At 38.6% G+C, this 24,627-nt stretch overlaps 1 protein-coding gene across 1 annotated transcript in view; it reads left to right on the top strand.

Annotated features, from left to right (window-relative positions):
• LOC122800381 (trypsin inhibitor ClTI-1-like) overlaps nt 1-24,627 on the top strand; it is a 944,875-nt gene that overhangs the window by 436,164 nt on the left and 484,084 nt on the right. The window contains exon 2 of the mRNA XM_044069829.1: nt 6,813-6,853. Within this exon, the coding sequence (XP_043925764.1) occupies nt 6,813-6,853 (41 nt within the window). The remainder of the gene's footprint in view (nt 1-6,812; nt 6,854-24,627) is intronic.

The raw sequence follows: 24,627 nt of genomic DNA, 5'->3' as shown, positions 1-24,627 counted from the left end.
CCATACATGGATGATTGTCTAATTTAGGCAAGCCAGGACATATTATTAAATCATCTGACATTTGTAAAGAAATTGCTAACTTCTCTAGGGTACACTATAAATGAAAATAAATCAAATCTTGTACCCTGCCAACAAATTGTATTCCTGGGAACAAGCTTGAATACAGCTTCCCAGATGGCCTAGCTCACACCAGAGAAACACATTAATTTGACAGCCTACTTCAATCTACTGGCCACAAAGACCGAGCTATCTGCAAGGAAAATACTGCAAGCACTGGGGTTTATGGCCTCTTGCATTCTACTAATTCCATATGCAAGACTGCATATGAGGAAACTACAATGGTATCTAAAAAGCCTATGGTGTCAACATTCTCAAGATCTAGAATCAATGATTCCTATCATACCTGGTCTAAAGATAGAGTTCCTATGGTGGGCAGAGGCCTGCCGCCAAAACAAGGGACTGCCATTCTCTCTACCACCTGCCAGCCACCCCCTAACAACAGATGCATCAGACTATGCATGGGGGGGGGGCCTCACTTGGCAAGGCAGTGCATTCAGGGCAAATGGAAGGCAAGTAAAATGCACCTACATATCAATCAAAAAGAAATGTTAGCTGTACAGAATGCTCTGGCAGCATTCAAGGACCACATTCATCTAGGACAATTAGTGGTAAAGACAGACAGTACCACTGTTCTGTGGTACATAAACAAGCAGGGGGAAACCCATTCATACCCTCTCTGCAGACTAGCCATGGCTCTGTGGAACACAACCTTGAGCTACCAAGTGTACCTACAGGCTCAATTCCTGCCAGGAAAGCTAAATACACTGGCAGATGACCTAAGCAGAAAGCTCATGGACCCACACGAGTGAAAACTGAAACCAAAGATATTCAACATGTTGAGAAACAAATGGGGGAGCCCAGAGATAGACCTGGTTGCCTCCCATCAGAACTACCAGTTGGACAAGTTCTGCACAAGGACTCTTCACAAAAAGGCTTGAAATTGGATGCCCTGTCCTTCACCTGGCAAAACCTATCAGTTTATTCCTTTCCCTCTCCGCCTCTTCTCTCCAATGTGCTACTAAAGATTACACAGGACAAACCAAGGACAATACTGATTGCAATGGACAGGCTTTGCCAACACTGGTACCCCCTCTTGTGCAGTGTGTCACTGCTGGCACCATGGCACCTTCCTCAGACCCCTGCCCTGCTGTCCCAGCAGGAGGGCCAGATTCTGTACCCTCAGCTTCAAACCCTGAACCTGGCAGCCGGGCTAATTACCTGACCTCTCCATTACCATCCCTCGGTAAGCAAGTGATGGATGTAATTTTGGAGGCAAGGAGGCCCTAGTACTAGAAAATCCTATGCTGAAAAGTGGAAAAGATTCTGTTCCTGTAGCCAAGCTCAGGAGATGGGCACAACAGTGTCCAGTTTACCGCATATTCTTCAATACTTAACAGAGATGCTTCACAAGGGCCTTTCCTTCTCTTCTATTAAAATTCATGCCTCAGCCATTTCAGCACATTGTAATACAGCGCCACCCCTCTTCTCTCGCAGGGCCAAAAATGCAATACCACCCAGGAGAGCCCCTACTCCAGCCTGGGACCTTAACTTTGCATTGGAAAAGCTCACTCTACCTCCCTTTTAGCCAGCTGCAACTGCAGAGTTGAAATTCCTTTCTTGGAAAACAACCTTCCTTCTAGCCATCACTTCAGCAAGAAGAGTGTCTGAATTACAGGCCCTCATGGAAGTGGAGCCCTTCATCATCTTCCATGCTGCCAGGGTATGCCTCGGGACCAATCCTTGCTTTCTGCCCAAGGTGGTATCCAGTGTGGCCCTTAATCAGTCCATTCATTTGCCAACCTTATTTTCTAATCCACAGAACAAAGGAGAATGAATACTGCACTCTTTGGACATGCAGATACAACTTAGATTTTACTTGGACAGGACTAAGCCTCTCTGAAAAACTGAACAGCTTCTAGTTGACTTTGCTGCAGGGGCAGAGGGGAAGGCCATTTCAAAGCAAACCATTTCTAAATGGATAGGCCATTGCATTCATTTCTGCTATAAGCACTATGGAAAACCTACCCCACAGTGAATAAGATCACATTCCACCAGGGCTGCATCTACTTCAACAGCCTTTCTCAGAGGTGTGCCTACCAGGGACATCCTAGAAGCTGCTACCTGGAGTTCTGTTAATTCCTTCACCAAGCATTGCCACTTGCCTATTTTCCCGAAATCCAGAGCTGGTTTTGCCACTGCATTCTTGCAGGGCCTAATAGCTGGTCCTCATGCTCTCTAATTGCCTCCTCCCATCCTTAGCTTTGGGAATCTAAGCAAATGTAATGACTGCAGCAGTGAAACATGAAGAACATAGTACAGTTGTGTACACTTACCATAAATGTAGATGTTCGAGTGTATTCACTGTTGCAGTCCTGGTTACCATCCCACCAGCCCCCTGACTTCTATTTGCGATACCTCTCTTCTTGTTTACTGTATTTAAGCTTTCTGGTGTATTTGCTTATAATTGGAGGTGTAAACTTGTATATAATTGCTTCCCATTATGGGGGCACCTGACATCTGGGGCAAGAAAAACTGATGTAATGACGTTAGCTGCATGCTTTATACCCCTAACTACCTGACGTCATGGAAGAAGAGACAGCAACCGATGCAGGACCCAAGACTTTGATAATCAGGCCGGCTGAGGGCTACCTGCAAGCAGATAACCCTAATGTAATGACTGCAACAGTGAATACACTCAAACATCTACATTTATGGTAAGTGTACAAAACTGTACTTTTCTACCCCCTTTATTTTCTATTGATTTTAGATGGAGCCAGATAAAAATAAGTTTCATTCCCTTTATTTTGTATTTATTTTAGATGGAGCCAGGTATAAGGATGGTTTCTAGCCCTTTATTTTGTATTTATTTTAGATGGACCCAGGTATAAGGATGGTTTCTAGCACTTTATTTTCTATTTATTTTAGATGGAACCAGGTATAAGGATGGTTTCAAGCACTTTATTTTCTATTTAGTTTAGATGGAGCCAGGTATAAGGATGGTTTCTAGCCCTTTATTTTGTATTTATTTTAGATGGAGCCAGGTATAAGGATGGTTTCTATCCCTTTATTTTGTATTTATTTTAGGTGGAGCCAGGTATAAGGATGGTTTCTAGCCCTTTATTTTGTATTTATTTTAGATGGAGCCAGGTATAGGGATGGTTTCTATCCCTTTATTTTGTATTTATTTTAGATGGAACCAGGTATAAGGATGGTTTGTAGCCCTTTATTTTGTATTTATTTTAGATGGACCCAGGTATAAGGATGGTTTGTAGCCCTTTATTTTGTATTTATTTTAGATGGAGCCAGGTATAAGGATGGTTTCTACCCTTTATTTTGTATTTATTTTAGATGGAGCCAGGTATAAGGATGGTTTTGACTGCCTCTAAGGTGAGGTGTTTAACTGAACTCTGGTAAACTAAGGTCAGAGCTGAGTTCTGATGTCTCGTAAGCAGAGGTAAAATCTGAGCTTCTAGAACTGAAGGCCCACTATCTGGAGATACAGTGAATGGACAGACAGTAGATTTTGTCCCCACTAAATGAAGGCCATTGCCACATGGCTGCAAACATGTCTGAAATATAACATGGCATTACAAAGTTAGATGCTATCATAAGTGTTTGAATCAACATAACTACAGAGTTTAAACGGCTGTTAAAATTATAACCAACATAATTTATATAGCTTTTTGAGTTGAACAGCCAGTCAATGCTGACTGCTAAAGACAGAACTCCTAAACATGTATGGTTGAAAACTACTATGTTCTGGTCAAATTTGATGAGTTTAACAACAGAATCATAAACTGGAGTTTATCAAAAATATTTAGAGTGCTGGGGGTATAGATCCTCTGTGTAGGGCATGCTAGGCAAATCTCCCACACAGAAATGAAGAGTTTTTATTTGCATTAAAGATATTCTGCACAGGGGCCCATGAGATGATTTTTTTTCAAACATTTTCTGTAGAAATATTGGCTAGGGCTTAATTTAAATTGTACAGAAAGACATTAACTGACATATATTTCCCAAATAAAATTCCCTGCACTAATAGCAAGCTAGTATGTCTTTTTTTTTCTTTTTACTTTCTCATAACATTTATCCAGTGGCTCCCACTTCCTGTATCCAAATGACACATTCACTCTTCCATGAGAGCAACAGCCTTAAATTTTATTTATTTTTATTAATTTTATTTTATTTTGCTTTTGTTTACTGAGTTTTTCTGACTGGGTTTAGTCAAAAAAACCTTTCACTGGAGATTCAAAGAAAAAAATCAGTGTCAGTACTAGTGCCACAGGTAGCACACTTGCCTTTGTTGAAAAAGCTGGGGGTTCTATCACCACACCTGGTAGATCTATCACTGATACTGCAGTGAAGTACAAGGTAGGTTCAGCAACCCGAGTGTGTCCTCCTTTGGATGAGATGTTAAATCGAGGTCTGATACTGCAGTGTAGTACAAGGTAGGTACTGCACCCCTGAGTGTGCCCTCCTTTGGATGAGATGTTAAATCGAGGTCTGATCTGCAGTGTAGTACAAGGTAGGTACAGCACCCCTGAGTGTGTCCTCCTTTGGATGAGATGTTAAATCGAGGTCTGATACTGCAGTGTAGTACAAGGGAGGTACTGCACCCCTGAGTGTGTCCTCCTTTGGATCAGATGTTAAATCGAGGTCTGATACTGCAGTGTAGTACAAGGGAGGTACAGCACCCCTGAGTGTGTCCTCCTTTGGATGACATGTTAAATTGAGGTCTGATCTGCCGTGTAGTACCAAGGAGGTACTGCACCACTGAGTGTTTCCTTCTTCGGATGAGATGTTAAATTGAGGTCTGATACTGCAGTGTAGTACAAGGGAGGTACTGCACCCCTGAGTGTGTCCTCCTTTGGATGAGATGTTAAATCGAGGTCTGATCCTGCAGTGTAGTACAAGGGAGGTACTGCACCCCTGAGTGTTTCCTCTTTTGGATGAGATGTTAAATCGAGGTCTGATACTGCAGTGTAGTACAAGGGAGGTACATCACCCCTGAGTGTGTCCTTTTTTGGATGAGATGTTAAATCGAGGTCCGATCTGCTTTGAATTGGTAGTAGTTGATGTGGATGTAAAAGATCCCACAGTAGCTACTGAAAGAGTAGAGGAATCTCCCTGATGCCCTGGTCAGATTTCCACTAGCAGTTATATACCACCTTGGCTCTTCCCTGAAAAGAGGCTAGTAGCTTATTGAGACTAACCTAGTCAACTAAGTATAAATAAAAAGCTCAGGCATTGAGTAATACGCATGGCTAGACATTAAGTAAAATACATTAACAAATACACATACAGTTGCTAATTAGATCACATTGTATGAATACAGAGGCAGCTATTACAGTGTAAAAGATACACATGCATTAGTAGGTGTTTAACACTGAGCATTTGAAGAGGTTTATTTGTGAGTCTGTTAGATAATAGATCATTGGTGTGCTCTGTCGTTAATCATGCAATTAGTGTTTAAAATTCAAAGAAATGGAACTGAGGAAATGAACTAGGTAGGGCAGAAAATGTTGATATTGTATTTAATAGGTGAGGTCTAAAGCAGGTTCAGAGACAATTAGATATGTATGTATGTCTATCATAAGGTTTGCATTAGAAGTACAGAGTTGAGGATGAGCAGTGTCACGAAATAATGAATACACATGGGAGATGCTACTAAAACTATTCAGGTAGTGGTGGAGGCTGCTTGTGTGGTACAGGATTCTGAATGAAGAGAAATGGTTTGACAACATGCCAAGCTGAAGACAACAGTGATATTTATCCTGGAGATGTGCAGGGCAAATCCTTGATTTGGTAAGTTATGTGAAGTTTTACTTGTGTTTTATATGAGTTTGCATTCTGAATGGATTTCAGTGGTAGCAGGATGTGGTTCTACAGTTTAGCTATACTATTTGAATTTATAGAGTCATCTTCAAGACTAGATGAATTTGTTATAGGGATTAGTGACTTTTTTTCTAGTACAGTATAAAATTCTACTGGAGGAGTAGTATTGTATTAAGCTAAGAGCTGGACAATTTTTCTGGTTTATAGAGAAGCCTGTGTATTGTAGTTAGCTGAGAAAGAGCTAAATTATGTGGTAGTTCAAATCAGTTTAGCTCTGTGAGGTCTAGGCAGTGGTATGTTCTGTTGTTGTAGTTTACTGCAAATTTGCTATTTTATTATAACTGCTCAGGTTTGGACAGTTGTGAGACTGGTTATGTTAGTGAGGTAGGCTTTTCCTCTGTACAATAGACCTAGCTTGTGATAGACTTTTTTATAGCCAGTTGTTTTCCACGATGCAGGTGAGAGGAGGCTGTTAGGAAGTAATCCATTCTATCACTCCTACTATCCTATCTTCATCCAGTCCAGAACTTGTGCTCCTCCCAATCACTGCTTCTCAAGCTCCAGTGCATATACAACCTCATGGCAAAGAAGTTTGATGTTATGCAGTAGGGGCATGCTAGGCTTCCTGCTGTGACAACACCGATGCATACCTGCAGGGGTCAACAATGCAGTGATCATTGTCTGTCACTGTCCAGCTACCCTGCCCTCCCCCTCCACTCATTCCCCGCAGCACCCAGTAATCCAGGATGTCAAATATAATCTACAAATTCTCTGGTACCATGCAGTGAGGCTGATCTTAAAAATGCATTTACCTTTTTGTTTCTAGAATCATAATCTCAGTTTAATCCCTAAAGTTTTGTGTTCTCCTGGCTGACTCAATGATCTTTATTCTGTTTCTTGTTTTTCTTTTTGTCTAGATGTTGAAGCAAGAGTTGATGCATCTCATGACATTCAGGAGGTAAGAACAATTTGTCTGATCTTAACAGATTTTTTTTTGGGTCCCCACAGGAATCATGCAAACATTCATGAAAGCATCTCTGAATGCCTTGGTGGCACTCAGTTTTCACTCTATCTAGACTCTGTCACAAAAGCAATATTAATACCATCATAAATATGTCAAAGCCCACATACACCATGGTTTTAGTATCACTGAGCAGAGTTTCTCAGTCTTTCCTTGTCCTCATCTTGGCTAAGAGTAAGTCTGTCTTATTCAGCAGCCTTTTCACTCCATTCATACCCATTTTATCACCACACAAATCTTCTCAGGTTATTAAACTGACCATGTCAGATGCATAAAGTACCCCATAAGCCACTGACAACTTCTCTGTTTTACAAGAAAGACTTACAGTTTTCTAAAATGGAGCTGGTTGTTAAACACTGTCTGTATATTCTAAGCATATCTTACAAAACCTGCTTAGATATAAAGCTGTTCATTCATTGCACATTTTCTAGGCTGATCCATGGCTTTGCCATTTAAGCAACATCAGATGATATCTGAGAACTAGAACAGCTGTATGACAAGTGGGGCAAGTACTGTTCTAAATCTGGTCCAGGTATGGGTCACTGTAGGCCTTTACACATACTCCTTCCAACATTTACACCAAAATCCAGGAAACAACATGCTTATTGAATGGGTGGGGATATTTGGGATAATTGCAAAATGTTTCATCAAATCTCACTTAACTTGAAGAATAGGGGGTGGGTCTCTTGGGCTCAAGACTGCACAGTTTTCGAGTTGAAATATTTAGAGGGGTAGGGATGGAGGGATATAGCCTTAAGTGGGGAGTGCTTGGAGCTTGGCTCCTTTAAGTACATGTTTTGTAATTTTGCAAAAGCTGATGCTGTGCACTGTCAGCTTTACTTTTCTTTATTTATGTTTTGCGGCAGTTCTACCTGTAAATCACTATGAATCCAAATGACACACCCCTTACAGGAACTTAAGTTTGTTTCTACATGCTTTTTGCCTCCCTTCTCACCCATTGGCCATCAGTACTTTTCCAAGGACAATGATAACATGACCTCTGACTCTGGTAAGAGTTGACTGGAAGGAAATAACCATGGAACCATCCCTAATGCCATTTCCCAGTGAATGATTTAGCAATCCCCCAATACACATCCTAGCTAGCAAATCAATATATCAAAGGAAAGAGGGTATTAATATTAGACAATTTCCTATGCCCAGCTGTCCACCAAACTGTTCACCACCCCCTCCATGCTGCTAATTCCTGATTCATCCAAAGGACTACAAGAAAGACCTCATTAATACAGCCAACCAGCAGTGCTTCTGTTAGATCCTAATACTACACCCTTGCGGCTGATGTGACCATCCATATCTCTCTGGAAGCATGCTATACTTTACCTACACTACCATACATGTATAATGAAGGAATGCTACACCTTCCTTATACTAAACACATGTGATAATGATGGCATGCTATACTTTACCTACACTACCATACATGTATAATGAAGGAATGCTACACCTTCCTTATACTAAACACGTGTGATAATGATGGCATGCTATACTTTACCTACACTACCATACATGTATAATGAAGGAATGCTACACCTTCCTTATACTAAACACGTGTGATAATGATGGCATGCTATACTTTACCTACACTATCACACATGTGATAATGAAGGTATGTTACACCTTCCTTATACTAAACACATGTGATAATGATGGCATGCTATACTTTACCTACACTACCATACATGTGATAATGAAGGAATGCTACACCTTCTTTATACTAAACGCATGTAATAATGATTGAATCACCGATGTGAACAACAAAAAATAAAAAAGTGGAACCACTACAAGTACACCGATAAGTGCTCTCACACCCTAACAGTATATGTATACAACTGAAGGCAATGAAATGTACACATATACTCCCACTTTATTAGAACAGTGGTTAAAAGCAGTGGTTTACATAACAATAAAGTCACATGGATAGAGGTTAAGCTCGTTCACCCAGCATATCAGGGCTTCTTCAGAACTAATGACATGGTTCATTACAAGTGTTTTAAGCCTTTTCTGGCGCCAAAATTCAAAACTAGAAAATTAAAGTGATAGTTACTTCTAAACAGTATAACTTGTTGCTGGTATCAAACAAATGTATGCATGACATAAGCCAGAACCATAATTTATACAAAATCACTAACAAATGCAGTACATATTTTAATGATATATTAGCTATGATAAAAAGTGAATGTGATACTTAAGACAACTGTGATTATATGGTGAACCATTGTAAAACATAGTACATACCAATAAATATCATGTAAATAAAATATTAATATGTAAAAATGTAAAAATCTTTTAAAAGATAATTATAAAATGTAAAATATTCCCTAAGTAGAATCTTAAATTTTAAATATAAAAATATTTACTAAAATCTTCCTTAATAAATTAAAATTAAAGTCTGTATGATGAACTAATAAATGGCAGATGGAGTATAGATAGTCCCAATAATAAATTTCTTTAAAATCATGTACAAATAATGGTTTGAAAATTATTTGTAGGAGAACATTAACAAAGGTTTAATGGGAATAAATTCATTCAAACCTGGGGGTCTGGTGGCATCTAAATATATTTGCCACCATACTTCTTTATAACTAAGTAAACTTTTAATATCACCCCCCTTAGGGTCGATTTTAATCACTTCCAGTACTATAAATTTAAAGTGATGATCATCACCTTCCCTTTTGATATGTCTGTAAAGTGCGTTATTACTGTCTTTGGTCTTAATACAGTATATATGATCATAAATCCTTTTTCTGAGGTTTCTTTCAGTTTTTCCTACATAAAAACTTACGCATTTCTGACAAATGTGCAGGTATATCACCACCTTAGTGTTACAATTCCCAGCCTTCCTGTTAACAGTACTTCTATGCCCGTTGCTTAAATGTATAATAGTCTCGTCGGACATTAAATTGCACTGTCTACAGGTACCACATCTCGGGCTCCGTACTGAGATCAACTTGTTGTCTTTTACTCCTATGTGTTTATATTCGACTATTTGTTTAATATTGGTTCCCATTTTAAATATAAACTGTGGTTTAGAACCTATAATTTTGGTTAGCTGGGTATCTTTAGATATACGATACCAAAAATCATAGATTAATTTCTTAATATAACTCGCTGCTATATTAAATTGTATAATGAAGGACTTTTGGAATATATCCGCATTCAAAACAGGTGTCTTATTGTTATCTTGAGATGTAACTGCCTCATGTGTAGTCAAAATATATTTCTTTCTCTCTTTCTTTCCCAGTAATGGTTGATATCTGCTATTCCTCAATTGTAATATATATTGAATGGTATGGTCCATCATATTTACGGGATATCCTCTTTGTGTAAATAACTCCTTAATGAAGTCCAATTCAGTATTTAATAATTCATCATTAGATGTCATACGAGCTGCTCGTACACATTGACCTTTGAATATATTGTTCTTCATTTGCTCGGGATGACAACTGGTAAAATGTAAATAATTGTTAGAAAAGGTATCTTTCCTGTATATGGAAGATGTAAGTAGTTTAGTTTGGTACTGAATAAAAGTATCCAGATAAAGTAAACCTGTATTATTATGAGCATAGGTGAACTTCAAGTTTTCACTACTCGAATTCAAAAAATTAATAAAAGATTTCAGGGTCTTATCGTCTGCATCCCATAAAATATATATATCATCCAAAAACCTGGAATAATATTTCACATGCTTATAATATTCAGTAGTACATAATATCGAGTCCTCCCAGTAAATCAGCATAGATGGGAGCACAAGCGGCTCCAATCGCTACCCCTTTAATTTGCTTGAAGTATTCACCTTCGAAGTAAATGTAATTATTATCCAACACGATGGACATCATCTCTTCTAATAATCTGATTTCATCCCATTCCAGATTGGAATATTTAAAAATGCTGGCACTGAATGCTTCAAGCCCTTTATCCTTTGGGATGCAGGAGAATAAATCTATTACATCTATGGTAAGAAATGTGATATGATCAAAGTTCATATCGATAGGATAATTGCTCAAAAAAAACCAGGAATCCTTTACCATATGAGGAACTTTTTCATATAAAAATTTTAATTTAAAATCAATATATTTACCTATAGGGAAGGTCTTAGATTTGCTACCTAAGACTATTGGTCGAAAAGGTGGGTCGTAAACATCCTTGTGAACCTTGGGTATACTAATGAGGGTGGCCAACCTAGGAAATTTAACAATTAAAAAGTCGTATGTCTCTTTGGTAATTCTCCCATCTAAATAATATTCTTCTATATAAGAATCAATTCTTTGATAAGCAATATTAAGTTCATTAATGGAAATGGGTGTATAATTACCAGAATAATGCAATAAGTCATATAACTTTTTAGTATATTCCGTACTATCATATAAAACAACTCCTCCCCCCTTGTCTGGTTTCGTTACTCTAATGTTCATGTTATCTCTATGATCACACAATAATTTTTCTTCTTCTTATGTTAAATTGTTAATAGAAGTGAATTGTTTCAGTTTCTTCGACCCATAATGCAATTCCCTAATGATAATGTTCTCAAACGTTTCAATAGCGGGGTGACTAGGTGGAACAAAGCTACTAGCTTTCTTAAAAGGTATACTAAAATGTCCTCCATAGACATAATTATCATTCTCATACTTATTCAAATTATTAAAATAAATATCTAAATTAACTTTCCTAATGTATTTTTTAAATTCACTTATAGTATCTACTAAATCAAATTTAGGATTTGGGATAAATTTCATTCCCTTAGTAAATAAATCAAAATGTAATTTGTCAATATTCAAATCAGTATAATTAAAAATATTAAAATTGTTAAATGTATGTACTTTTCCTTTAATTTCAATCACATTTGAATAAATATTACTATTATTAAAAACAAATTCAGAAGTTGAAACTTTTTTATAATCTACTACCCTCTCATTCCCATATATTTCTGGTATCCACTTTTGTAAGGTTGTGTGTATTGTTTTCCTACCCTCTGAAAATCCCTTTTGTGAGTATATTGTCTATTAGGGTGAGAATCACCATATCCCCCCTGATAGTCTAAACTCCCTCTGTCATCATTCTGCTGTGTATATACACTAAAATCATCATTAAAGTGTTTCGTAGGATGCATATTAGGCCAAATATATGCTTTATTGTTGATGTATTGCTCACAATCTCTATTTATTTTTTTTTGTCTTTCTCTGTGTAATATTGGAAACCCATTTTTTGGCTTCCAAATACTGTTTATTATACAAATTCTCCCATTGGGAGAATAATAAATCATTGAGAATATTATTATTCAATTTTTCAGCTTCAGATATAAGTTTGCTCAATTTTTCGTCGTTATATTTAATTAATAGAAGCATAAAATCAAAACCGCAGTTGTCAAAAAAACTGTTAAACTCTTTTTCCATATTTGCAGTAAAATCAAGACCTAGGGGCAACTTAAAAAACCTAAGGCCCTTAGGTACCATGTTCATTTCCAAGTTTCTAGACAAATAAGCATTGTCAATTTTTATACCGTTGATATTTTTTAACATTTTACCAAGTGAAAAAATCATAGTCTTTAGATTATCGTACTCTATATTGTCCTTTCTTAAAATATTGTCTGCACTTTTAAAATCATCTGTACTGTGATTAAATAACAAAAACTCATTAAATGTGTTGTCTTCTCCAACCAAATGCTTTTGTGTAGCGGGATATACTGTACTAGAAGAAGATTTAACAGTACCTTTATCTTGTTGTGTAGATCGACCAGCAACAGTTGAATATGTTTGTGCAGGCAAAACTCTTTTAGGTTTGGCTCCAGTTCTGATAGCCTCATTGTTTATGTCATATAATGAAAAATCAAATGTAAAATCAGAGAGATTGATTTTACTATGATTATAAGATTCATTAATATCCAAGGTATTTAACCCCCTCCTTACACATTCTCCTTGTCTGTATGGTATCTCTAAACTGTCTGAAGAAACAACTTCTTCACGCACATTAGATTCCGTATTGTTCCTGTACACAGTGTCCACATCACCTGTTTTATCATCAGATACTCTTTGATGGTTGTGTCCTAGAGAAACAGAAGTCTCTATATTAGCAAAATTGGTAGGTTCAACCAGCGCACCACAATTCTTGATAGAACCTGGCAATTGGGATACAGGAACTGGATAGCCGTTCTGCAAAAGTTGTTTGACTAAAAGGGTAAGACTGTTCAGTTCACCCCTTAGTCCGATGATGTCATCTCGAATATGGGAAAAATCCTCTGTTTCCAAGTGCTGTGGAGATGTTTCTCCTCTAGCGGGTGATGCACCGGTGTGCTCCATGGTAAACGACAACAACTGAATCACCGATGTGAACAACAAAAAATAAAAAAGTGAAACCACTACAACTATTTATATTTAGAATTTAAGATTTTACTTAGGGAATATTTTACATTTTATAATTATCTTTTAAAAGATTTTTACATTATTACATATTAATATTTTATATACATGATATTTATTGGTATCTACTATGTTTTACAATGGTTCACCATATAATCACAGTTGTCTTAAGTATCACATTCACTTTTTATCATAGCTAATATATCATTAAAATATGTACTGCATTTGTTAGTGATTTTGTATAAATTATGGTTCTGGCTTATGTCATGCATACATTTGTTTGATACCAGCAACAAGTTATACTGTTTAGAAGTAACTATCACTTTAATTTTCAAGTTTTGAATTTTGGCACCAGAAAAGGCTTAAAACACCTGTAATGAACCATGTCATTAGTTCTGAAGAAGCCCTGATATGCTGCGTGAAAGCGCTTAACCTCTATCCATGTGATTATATTGTTATGTAAAACGCTGTTTTTAACCGCTGTTCTAATAAATTGGGAGTATATGTGTACATTTCGTTGCCTTCAGTTTTATACATATACTGTTGGGGGTGAGAGCACTTATCGGTGCACTCGTAGTGGTTTCACATGTAATAATGATGGCATGCTATACTTTTCCTACACTATCACACATGTGATAATGAAGGCATGCTACACCTTCCTTATACTAAATACGTGTGATAATGGTGGCATGCTATACTTTCCCTACACTATGACACATGTAATAATGCAAACATTATACACCTTCCCTAAACTAGCATACCTGTGATAATGAAGGCATGCTACACCTTCCCTATACTACCACACATGTGATAATGAAGGCATGCTACACCTTCCCTACAATACCACACATGTGATAATGAAGGCATGCTACACCTTTCTTATACTAAACACATGCAATAATGAAGGCATGCTACACCTTCCCTACACTACCAGACGTGATAATGAAGGCATGCTACACCTTTCCTATACTACCACACATGTGATAATGAAGGCATGCTACACTTTCCCTACACTACCACACATGTGATAATGAAGGCATGCTACACCTTCCCTACATTACCACACATGTGATAAAGAAGGCATGCTACACCTTTTCTATACTACCACACATGTGATAAAGAAGGCATGCTACACCTTTTCTATACTACCACACATGTGATAATGAAGGCATGCCACACCTCTCCTATACTACCACACATGTGATAATGAAGGCATGCTACACTTTCCCTACACTACCACACATGTGATAATGAAGGCATGTTACACCGTTCCTACACTACCACACATGTGATAATGAAGGCATGCTACACTTTACCTAGACTGCCACACATGTTATAATGAAGGCATGCTACACCTTTCCCGTACTACCATGCATGTGATAATTAAGGCATGCTACACCTTCCCTACACTACCATACATGTGATAATAAAGACATGTTACACCTTTCCTATACTACCACACATGTGATAATGGAAGCATGCTACACTTTCCCTACACTACCACACATGTGATAATGAAGGCATGCTACACTTTCTTTACACCACCAGACCTGTGATAATGAAGGCATGCTACACTTTTCCTACACTACCACACATGTGATAATGAAGGCATGCTAAACTTTCCTTACACCACCACACATGTGAAAATTAAGGCATGCTGCACTTTCCCTACACTACCACACATGTGATAATAAAGGCATGCAACACCTTTCCTATACAACCACACATGTGCTAATGAAAACATGCTACACTTTCCCTATACTACCACACATGTGATAATGAAGGCATGCTACACTTTCTTTACACCACCAGACCTGTGATAATGAAGGCATGCTAAATTTTCCTTACACCACCACACATATGAAAATGAAGGCATGCTGCACTTTCCCTACACTACCACACATGTGATGATAAAAGCATGCTACACCTTTCTTGCACTACCACACATGTGATAATGAAGGCATGCTACACTTTCCCTACACTACTACAAATGTGATAATGAAGGCATGCTACACTTTCCCTACACTACCACACATGTGATAATGAAGGCATGCTACACCTTCCCTACACTACCACACATGTGATAATGAAGACATGCTACACCTTCCCTACACTACCACACATGAGATAATGAAGGCATGCTACACCTTCCCTGCACTACCACACATGTGATATTGAAGGGATGCTACACCTTCCCTACACTACCACACATGTGATATTAAAGGCATGCTACACCTTCCCTTCACTACCACACATGTGATAATGAAGGCATGCTACACCTTTCCGATACTACCACACATGTGATAATGAAGGCATGCTACACTTTCCCTACACTGCCACACATGTGATAGTGAAGGCATGTTACACCGTCCCTACACTACCATACATGTGATAATAAAGACATGTTACACCTTTCCTATACTACCACACATGTGATAATGAAAGCATGCTACACTTTCCCTACACTACCACACATGTGATAATGAAGGCATGCTACACCTTCTTTACACCACCAGACCTGTGATAATGAAGGCATGCTACACTTTTCCTACACTACCACACATGTGATAACGAAGGCATGCTAAACTTTCCTTACACCACCACACATGTGAAAATTAGGGCATGCTGCACTTTCCCTACACTACCACACATGTGATAATAAAGGCATGCAACACCTTTCATATACAACCACACATGTGCTAATGAAAGCATGCTACACTTTCCCTACACTACCACACATGTGATAATGAAGGCATGCTACACTTTCTTTACACCACCAGACCTGTGATAATGAAGGCATGCTAAATTTTCCTTACACCACCACACATGTGAAAATGAAGGCATGCTGCACTTTCCCTACACTACCACACATGTGATGATAAAAGCATGCTACACCTTTCCTGCACTACCACACATGTGATAATGAAGGCATGCTACACTTTCCCTACACTACTACAAATGTGATAATGAAGGCATGCTACACTTTCCCTACACTACCACACATGTGATAATGAAGGCATGCTACACCTTCTCTACACTACCACACATGTGATAATGAAGACATGCTACACCTTCCCTACACTACCACACATGTGATAATGAAGGCATGCTACACCTTCCCTGCACTACCACACATGTGATATTGAAGGGATGCTACACCTTCCCTACACTACCACACATGTGATATTGAAGGCATGCTACACATTCCCTTCACTACCACACATGTGATAATGAAGGCATGCTACACCTTTCCGATACTACCACACATGTGATAATGAAGGCATGCTACACTTTCCCTACACTGCCACACATGTGATAATGAAGGCATGTTACACCGTCCCGACACTACCACACATGTGATAATGAAGGCATGCTACACCTTGCTTACACTACCACATATGTGATAGTGAAGGCATGCTACACCTTCCCTACACTACCACACGTGATAAGAAAGACATGTTACACCTTTCCTATACTACCACACATGTGATAATGAAAGCATGCTACACTTTCCCTACACTACCACACATGTGATAATGAAGGCATGCTACACTTTCCCGACACTACCACACATGTGATAATGAAGGCATGCTAAACTTTCCTTACACCACCACACATGTGATGATAAAGGCATGCTACACCTTTCCTATACTACCACAATGTGATAATGAAAGCATGCTACACTTTCCCTACACTACTACAAATGTGATAATGAAGGCATGCTACACTTTCCCTACACTACCACACATGTGATAATGAAGGCATGTTGCACTTCCCCTACACTACCACACATGTGATAATGAAGGCATGCTACACCTTCCCTGCACTACCACACATGTGATATTGAAGGCATGCTACACCTTCTCTACATTACCACACAAGTGATAATGAAGGCATGCTAGACCTTCCCTATAGTACCACACTTGTGATAATGAAGGCATGCTACGCCTTCCCTACACTACCACACATGTGATAATGAAGGCATGCTACACCTTCCCTACACAACCACACATGTGATAATGAAGGTATACTACACTTTCCCTACACTACCACACATGTGATAAAAACGGCATGCTAAACTTTCCTTACACCACCACACATATGATAATGAAGGCATGCTACAGTTTCTGTACACTACCACACATGTGATAATGAAGGCATGTTACACCTTCCCTACACTACCACACATGTGATTATGAAGGCATGCTACACTTTCCCTTCACTACCACACATGTGATAATGAAGGCATGCTACACTTTCCTTACACCACCACACATGTGATAATGAAGGCATGCTACACCTTCCCTGCACTGCCACACATGTGATAATGAAGGCATGCTACACCTTTCCTATACTACCACACATGTGATAATGAAGGCATGATGCACTTTCCCTACACTACCACACATGTGATAATGAATTCCCTACACTTTTGCTACACTACTACACATGTGATTATGAAGGCATGCTACACCTTCCCTACACTACCACACATGCGATAATGAATTCCCTACACTTTCGCTACACTACTACACATGTGATTATGAAGGCATGCTACACCTTCCCTACACTACCACACATGTGATAATGAAGGCATGCTACACTATCTCGACACTACCACACATATAATTATGAAGGCATCCCACACCTTCCCTACACTACCAAAAATGTGATAATAAAGTCATGCTACACCTTTCGTATACTACCAAACATGTGATAATGAAAGCATGCTAAACTTTCCTTACATCACCACACATGTGAAAATGATAGCATGCTGCACTTACCCTACACTACCACACATGTGATAATGAAGGCATGCTGCACTTTCCTTACACTACCACACATGTGATAATGAAGGCATGATACACCTTCCCTACACTACCACACATGTGATAATGAAGGTATACTACACTTTCCCTACATTACCATACATGTGATAAAGAAGGAATGCTACACATTCCTTACACCACCACATATGTGATAATGAAGGCATGCTACACTTTCCCTACACTACCACACATGTGATAATGAAGGCATGTTACACCTTCCATACACTGCCACACATGTTATAATGAAGGCATGCTACACCTTCCCTACACTACCAGACATGTGATAATGAAGGCATGCTGCACTTTCCTTACACTACCACACATGTGATAATGAAGGCATGATACACCTTCCCTATACTACCACACATGTGATAATGAAGGTATACTACACTTTCCCTACATTACCATACATGTGATAAAGAAGGAATGCTACACATTCCTTACACCACCACATATGTGATAATGAAGGCATGCTACACTTTCCCTACACTACCACACATGTGATAATGAAGGCATGTTACACCTTCCATACACTGCCACACATGTTATAATGAAGGCATGCTACACCTTTTATATACTACAACACATGTGATAATGAAGGCATGCTACATTTTCCCTTCACTACCAGACATGTGATAATGAAGGCATGCTACATTTTCCTTACACCGCCACACATGTGATAATGAAGGCATGCTACACTTTTCCTATACTACCACACATGTGATAATGAAGGCATGCTACACTTTCCCTGCACTACTACACATGTGATAATAAAGGCACTTTCCCTACACTTTCCCTACATTACTACACATGTGATTATGAAGGCATGCTACATCTTCCTTACACTACCACACATGTGGTAATGAAGGCATGCTACACTATCCTGACACTACCACACATGTAATTATGAAGGCATCCTACACCTTCCCTACACTACCACACATGTGATAATGAAGGCATGCTACACCTTTCATATACTACCAAGCATGTGATGATGAAGGCATGCTACACTTTCCCTACACTATCACACATGTGATGATGAAGGCATACTACACCTTTCCTAAACTACCACACATGTGATAATGATGGCATGCTACACCTTTCCTATACTACCACACATTTTTATTTATTTATTTTATTATTTTATTTAAATGTGTTGACTGGGAGTGTCCGACTGGATGTGGGTCCATTTTCAGCGGAGGCCCGGGGAGAAAAGCTCCACAGTAAAATAAACAGACAGTAGTTACATTGGATTACATAGTGATTAACAACTTAACATAGAAATTACTTACAACATATTTACAGATGAAGAACATAGTACATCAGTAGACAACTGGAATCTTTATCTGTGAAGTACATAACAGGCATTAACAAATGTAACAATGAGAAGTTCCTGCTGTATAATAAGTACTAGGCTTATGAGCATCTGAGCTTGCTATCATCAAGGTAGTTAGTGGAGGTGAAAGAAAGGTAGTAGTTGGATGGGGTGGATGATATTAGAGTGGGAGTTGCAAGGGCATAGCCAGCATGTTTTAGGTGCGCTTTTAATAAAGTTTTGAAGTTGGTGCATGATGATGCGGAGGTAATTGTGGGTGGGAGTGAGTTCCATAATTTGGCTATGGAGCAAGAGAATAGTGCTTCACCAGCAGAGTTATTGGCTTTAGTGATCTGCAAGTGATTTTTGTTGCTGGATCTTAGTGGTCTGGTGGTGCGATAGGGTTGGAGTAGATTCTGGAGGGATGGGACATTTAGTGGATGGTTTACTAGTTTGTGGGCGAGTGAGAGTTGATACCACTGAAGGAGGTGAGGGAGTTCAAGCCAGCCCAGTTCAGCAAGTGAGAGACAGTGGTGACTACGGTAGGATGCCCCTGTGGCGAATGTGGTGATTTTGTTGTAGCAGGTCTCTAGCTTGTTTAGATCACATTGCCTTAGGTTGGTAAATACTGGAGAGGCATAAAGTAGGGTGGAGATAAGGTGGGAATTTGCTATTGAAATCTTTGCTGCTTTGGTGAGAAATTGTTTATTTCTGTATAATGCTCCTAGTTTTTTGTGGACTTTTTTATGGTCATGGATATGTGAATGTCAAATTTTAGTTTATTGTCTATTTCCACTCCTAGCAATTTGGTGTGTTCAGTTGGGTATATAGTGGTGTTGTCTTTTGCTTTGATGTTAAAGTGAGAGTTGTTTTGAGTATGTTTGGTGGGTTGGAAGATGAGTAGTTTAGTTTTGTTTGGGTTGAGTATTAATTGGGCATCAGATAACCATGTTTCAACAGAGGAAAAGGCTTCCTGTGTGACATTTTGCAGTTTGGGTAGGGACTGGGCTGAGCAGATGATGGTTGAGTCATCTGCGTATTGGATGAGTGTGCCATGTTTGGTGGCAGAGGCTAGATTATTGGTGTAAACAGAGAAAAGTAGGGGTCCAAGGATGGATCCTTGGGGAACCCTTATGGAGACAGGTAGTTGGGAAGATATGTCATTCTGCCATACAACGGATTGTTGGCGGTCAGACAGGTAACTCTGAAACCAGTTGGTGACTGATTGTGAGAAGGATAGATTATTGAGGACAGAGATAAGTTGTTTGTGTGGGAGCATGTCAAATGCTTTAGATAGGTCTAGGAAAGTAGCAGAGGGGAGATAGCCATTGTTTTTATGCTGACGGATAGTGTTAGTAAAGGAGAGTAAGGCAGTGGTGGTGCTATGGTTTGGTCGGAAACCATGCTGAGTACTGGAAAGGAGGTTGTTAGTAAAGAGGTAGTGTGAGACCTGAGAGTGTATGCATCTCTCTAGTATTTGGAGAGTGGAGAGAGAATAGCTATGGGGCAGTAATTGGTTAGTTCTGCAGATGGTCCGCCTTTGTGGAGGGGAATTATATGTGAGACTTTCCACAATGTGGGAACGTAACTTTCTGACAGAGATCGGTTAATCAAGATGGATACTGGGTAGGCCAGAGCATCAGCTGCGATTTGTAGGTATTCACTTGGGAGGTCGTCTGCTGCTAATTTGGTGGGTTTAAGTTTAGTTAAGAGTTTTTTTATGTTGGAGGTAGGTACAGGAGAAAAAGAGAAGGCAGTGGGGGAGATTACTAGTTGTATGTGTGGGTTGGAGGGGAGGGGGGTTGTGTTGTTTAGCTAGTGATAGTATGGTTTGGGTAAAGTGTGGTTGAATGAGGTAGCAATATTTTCTGAGGAGTGAGGGATGTTAGGAGGAGGGGTACTGACTTTACCTGGGTGGAGGATGGAGTTTATGGAGGACCAGAATTGTTTGGGGCTGTTTTGTGAGGAGTCTAGGGCAGACTGGTAGTATTGGACTTTGTCCCATTTTATTAGCTTTTTGACTCTATTGTGTAGATCTAGGAATTCCTGTCTAGCTGCTGGGGGTTTGGTTTTGCGCCAGTGCTCCCAGGCTTTATCCATGTTTTTCATTTCTGACTTAGTGGTTTTCTGTAGCCATGGGGAGGGTTGTGCTTTGGTTCTGGAAAATCTTATGGGGGCATGGTAATTAAGGATGTTCAGGAAGGTAGTATTAAAAAATTCAACTACATCATCTAGACTGAGGTATTTTAGAGCATGCCAGTTACATTCTTTGAGGGATGAGATGAATGTGAGTGGGTTAAAGTTTATTTTTTTACGTATTTGATGATAGATGACAGGTTTAGCTTGGTACAGGTATTTTTTGAGTAGGAATGTTGGGGAGTGATCACTGAGGCTATCTGATAAGCAGCCTGTTATATATGACTGGGGGTTCTTACTGACTAGTATCCAATCCAGGGTAGTGTGCTTGCTGGAGTTTTTATTTATCCTTGTTGGTGACTGGACTAGTTGGGTGAAGCCATGAAGGTGTACATGATGGTTTGGATTGTTGCCAGAACAGGATTGCCAGTCAATATTGAAATCACCTAAGATGATAGTTTCTTGGGGGAGATGGTGGGTAGACCAGCTGAGGAGGTTTTCTAGTGGAGGGATGTTTTGGCCAGGTGGGAAGTAGCATCCAATTATGTTGATGGTGATAATGAGATAATGAAGGCATACTACACCTTCCCTACACTATCACACATGTGATGATGAAGGCATACTACACCTTCCCTACACTACCACACATGTGATGATGAAGGCATACTACACCTTTCCTATACTACCAAACATGTGATGATGAAGGCATACTACACCTTTCCTATACTACCAAACATGTGATAATGAAGGCATGCTACACCTTTTCTATACTACCACACATGCAATAATAACGGCATGCTACACCTTCCCTACACTACCAAACATGTGATAATGAAGGCATGCTACACCTTTTCTATACTACCACACATGCAATAATAACGGCATGCTACACTTTCCCTACACTACCACACATGTGATAATGAAAGCATGCTACACTTTCCCTACACTACCACACATGTGATAATGAAGGCATGTTACACCTTCCCTACACTACCACACATGTGATAATGAAGGCATGCTACACTAATAATTAAATTATCAAATCATTGATCTATGCTGATTCCCATGAGAAAATATTTATTTATATATTACATATATCAATAATATATTATCTCCAATTTAGCTATATTTTCAGCTAGGCATGAATCTATTCTATACTTTTTATTTTAAAAAAAATTTTTAAAATACATCTTACATAAATTACATATAACCTATATTTTGAATATTTCATTTATACATTTAGTTATGCGTGCAGTATATCAGAGTAATCAAGTGAAAGTATATTCGACAGTAAACTGACATAGAGATATATGGAAATAAATATATATCGTATAGGAATATATTCACATGTTTATTTATTTTCAAGATGATGTACAACATGTATTATATGTATATATAAGGTATTGACATATATAATTATACACATACACTGTAAATTAAATAGACATAGAGGTAGATCTACTAGGAGACTTCACCTAGGCAGCCTGATATATACGGAGTGATTTGATAACACATTTTGATGACATATGAAATAACTAAGCATTTGCTTTTTTATGGTTCACATAAACTTTCTATACTTAGCGGTAAAAGCTTTAACAAATATATGACTCATGATGAACGCATATTTTAATGATGTTTTAATTATACTAATGAATTATTTTAATTGACTATTTTAATTGAGAGTTTCCCGCGCAAGCGGATATATAAATGTACAATAGTTAATTAATAACTATTATCTGATGAAGCGTGGATGGACCATGCGAAAGCGCTCATTTCTGTTCTTCTAATAAAACGTATTGGATACTCTGCAGCAGTTGGATTTCATTTGTGTATGCTATGTGTTTCTGCATTGAGAACATTTGTATTCATATTTCGTGGCTGGTATCTCACATCTATCTACATTACCACACATGTGATAATGAAGGCATGTTACACCTTCCCTACACTACCACACATGTGATAATGAAGGCATACTACACCTTCCCTACACTACTACACATGTGATAACGAAGGCATGCTACACTTTCCCTACACTACCACACATGATAATGAAGGCATGTTCACCTTCCCTACACTACCACACATGCAATAATAATGGCATGCTACACCTTCCCTACACTACCACACATGTGATTATGAAGGCATGGTAGACCTTCTCTACACTACTGCACATATGATAATGAAGGTTACCGTCACCTGCTCAGCAGTGCCGAGATAGCCTACTCAGTCCATCTGTTATCAATGCCATGCAGGCCTTCATTTGTGCAATGGTGATTGTCTAACAAAAACCTTCCTGGAATGGATGAGCAGGTTTTGGCCTCTCAGTTCCATCCCCTGCCCTGCTGTTCATTTCCTGAGTTGCTACTCCAACTTTTGGAGCAAACTCCCATCGTACTTCAGAAGCACTTCTAATAAAAGAGTTTTCATAAATGATGGAACACTTTTCCTTATTACTTAATAACACCTGTTTATGCAAAAACAAATGCCATGACCCCCTTGTCCTGTTTCTCCCCTGTACTTCACCGACATTTTTAACTTACTGCCATTAAACTTTCACGTACCTGGTATCCACTTGCGTCTCTGACATAGGAGCCTCACTTTTACTGTGTGAAACTTAATACTAAGCAGTTTAGACAGTTTTATGACTTCTTAGAAACCTAAAATTCTCTTTTAAAATATAATACATTTCACATATAGTTTACTTTATCTTGCTTCTATATGCTCTTTATAATTTGCTTATAATGTCCTTATACTCTGTTAAATTGTATATTTTTGTAAGATAAGTTTTTTTTTCCCTTTGGCTTTTGAAAATGGGCTTCATCCCAACTATACAGCGATTTATAAACATGGGTCCGCCTCTAAATCTTGAAAGGTCATAATCTTGAAATTCAAAATTCTGAAGCCAAAATCGTGAAAGTTCAAAATACTGAAAACTCCAAATACTGAATTTCATAATATCGAAAAAAAAACTACAGGATACTAACACTTACTATACTCCAGCAGAAGTACATAGAGAAACAAATAAAAGATAACGCATATTAGTTTACTCCAACTATTAGC

The sequence above is a fragment of the Protopterus annectens genome, chromosome 4.part0, assembly GCF_019279795.1.
Source record: "Protopterus annectens isolate FY-2018-M chromosome 4.part0, PAN1.0, whole genome shotgun sequence".
Lineage (NCBI taxonomy): Eukaryota > Metazoa > Chordata > Ceratodontiformes > Protopteridae > Protopterus > Protopterus annectens.
This window is presented reverse-complemented; position numbering and strand designations above follow the sequence as displayed.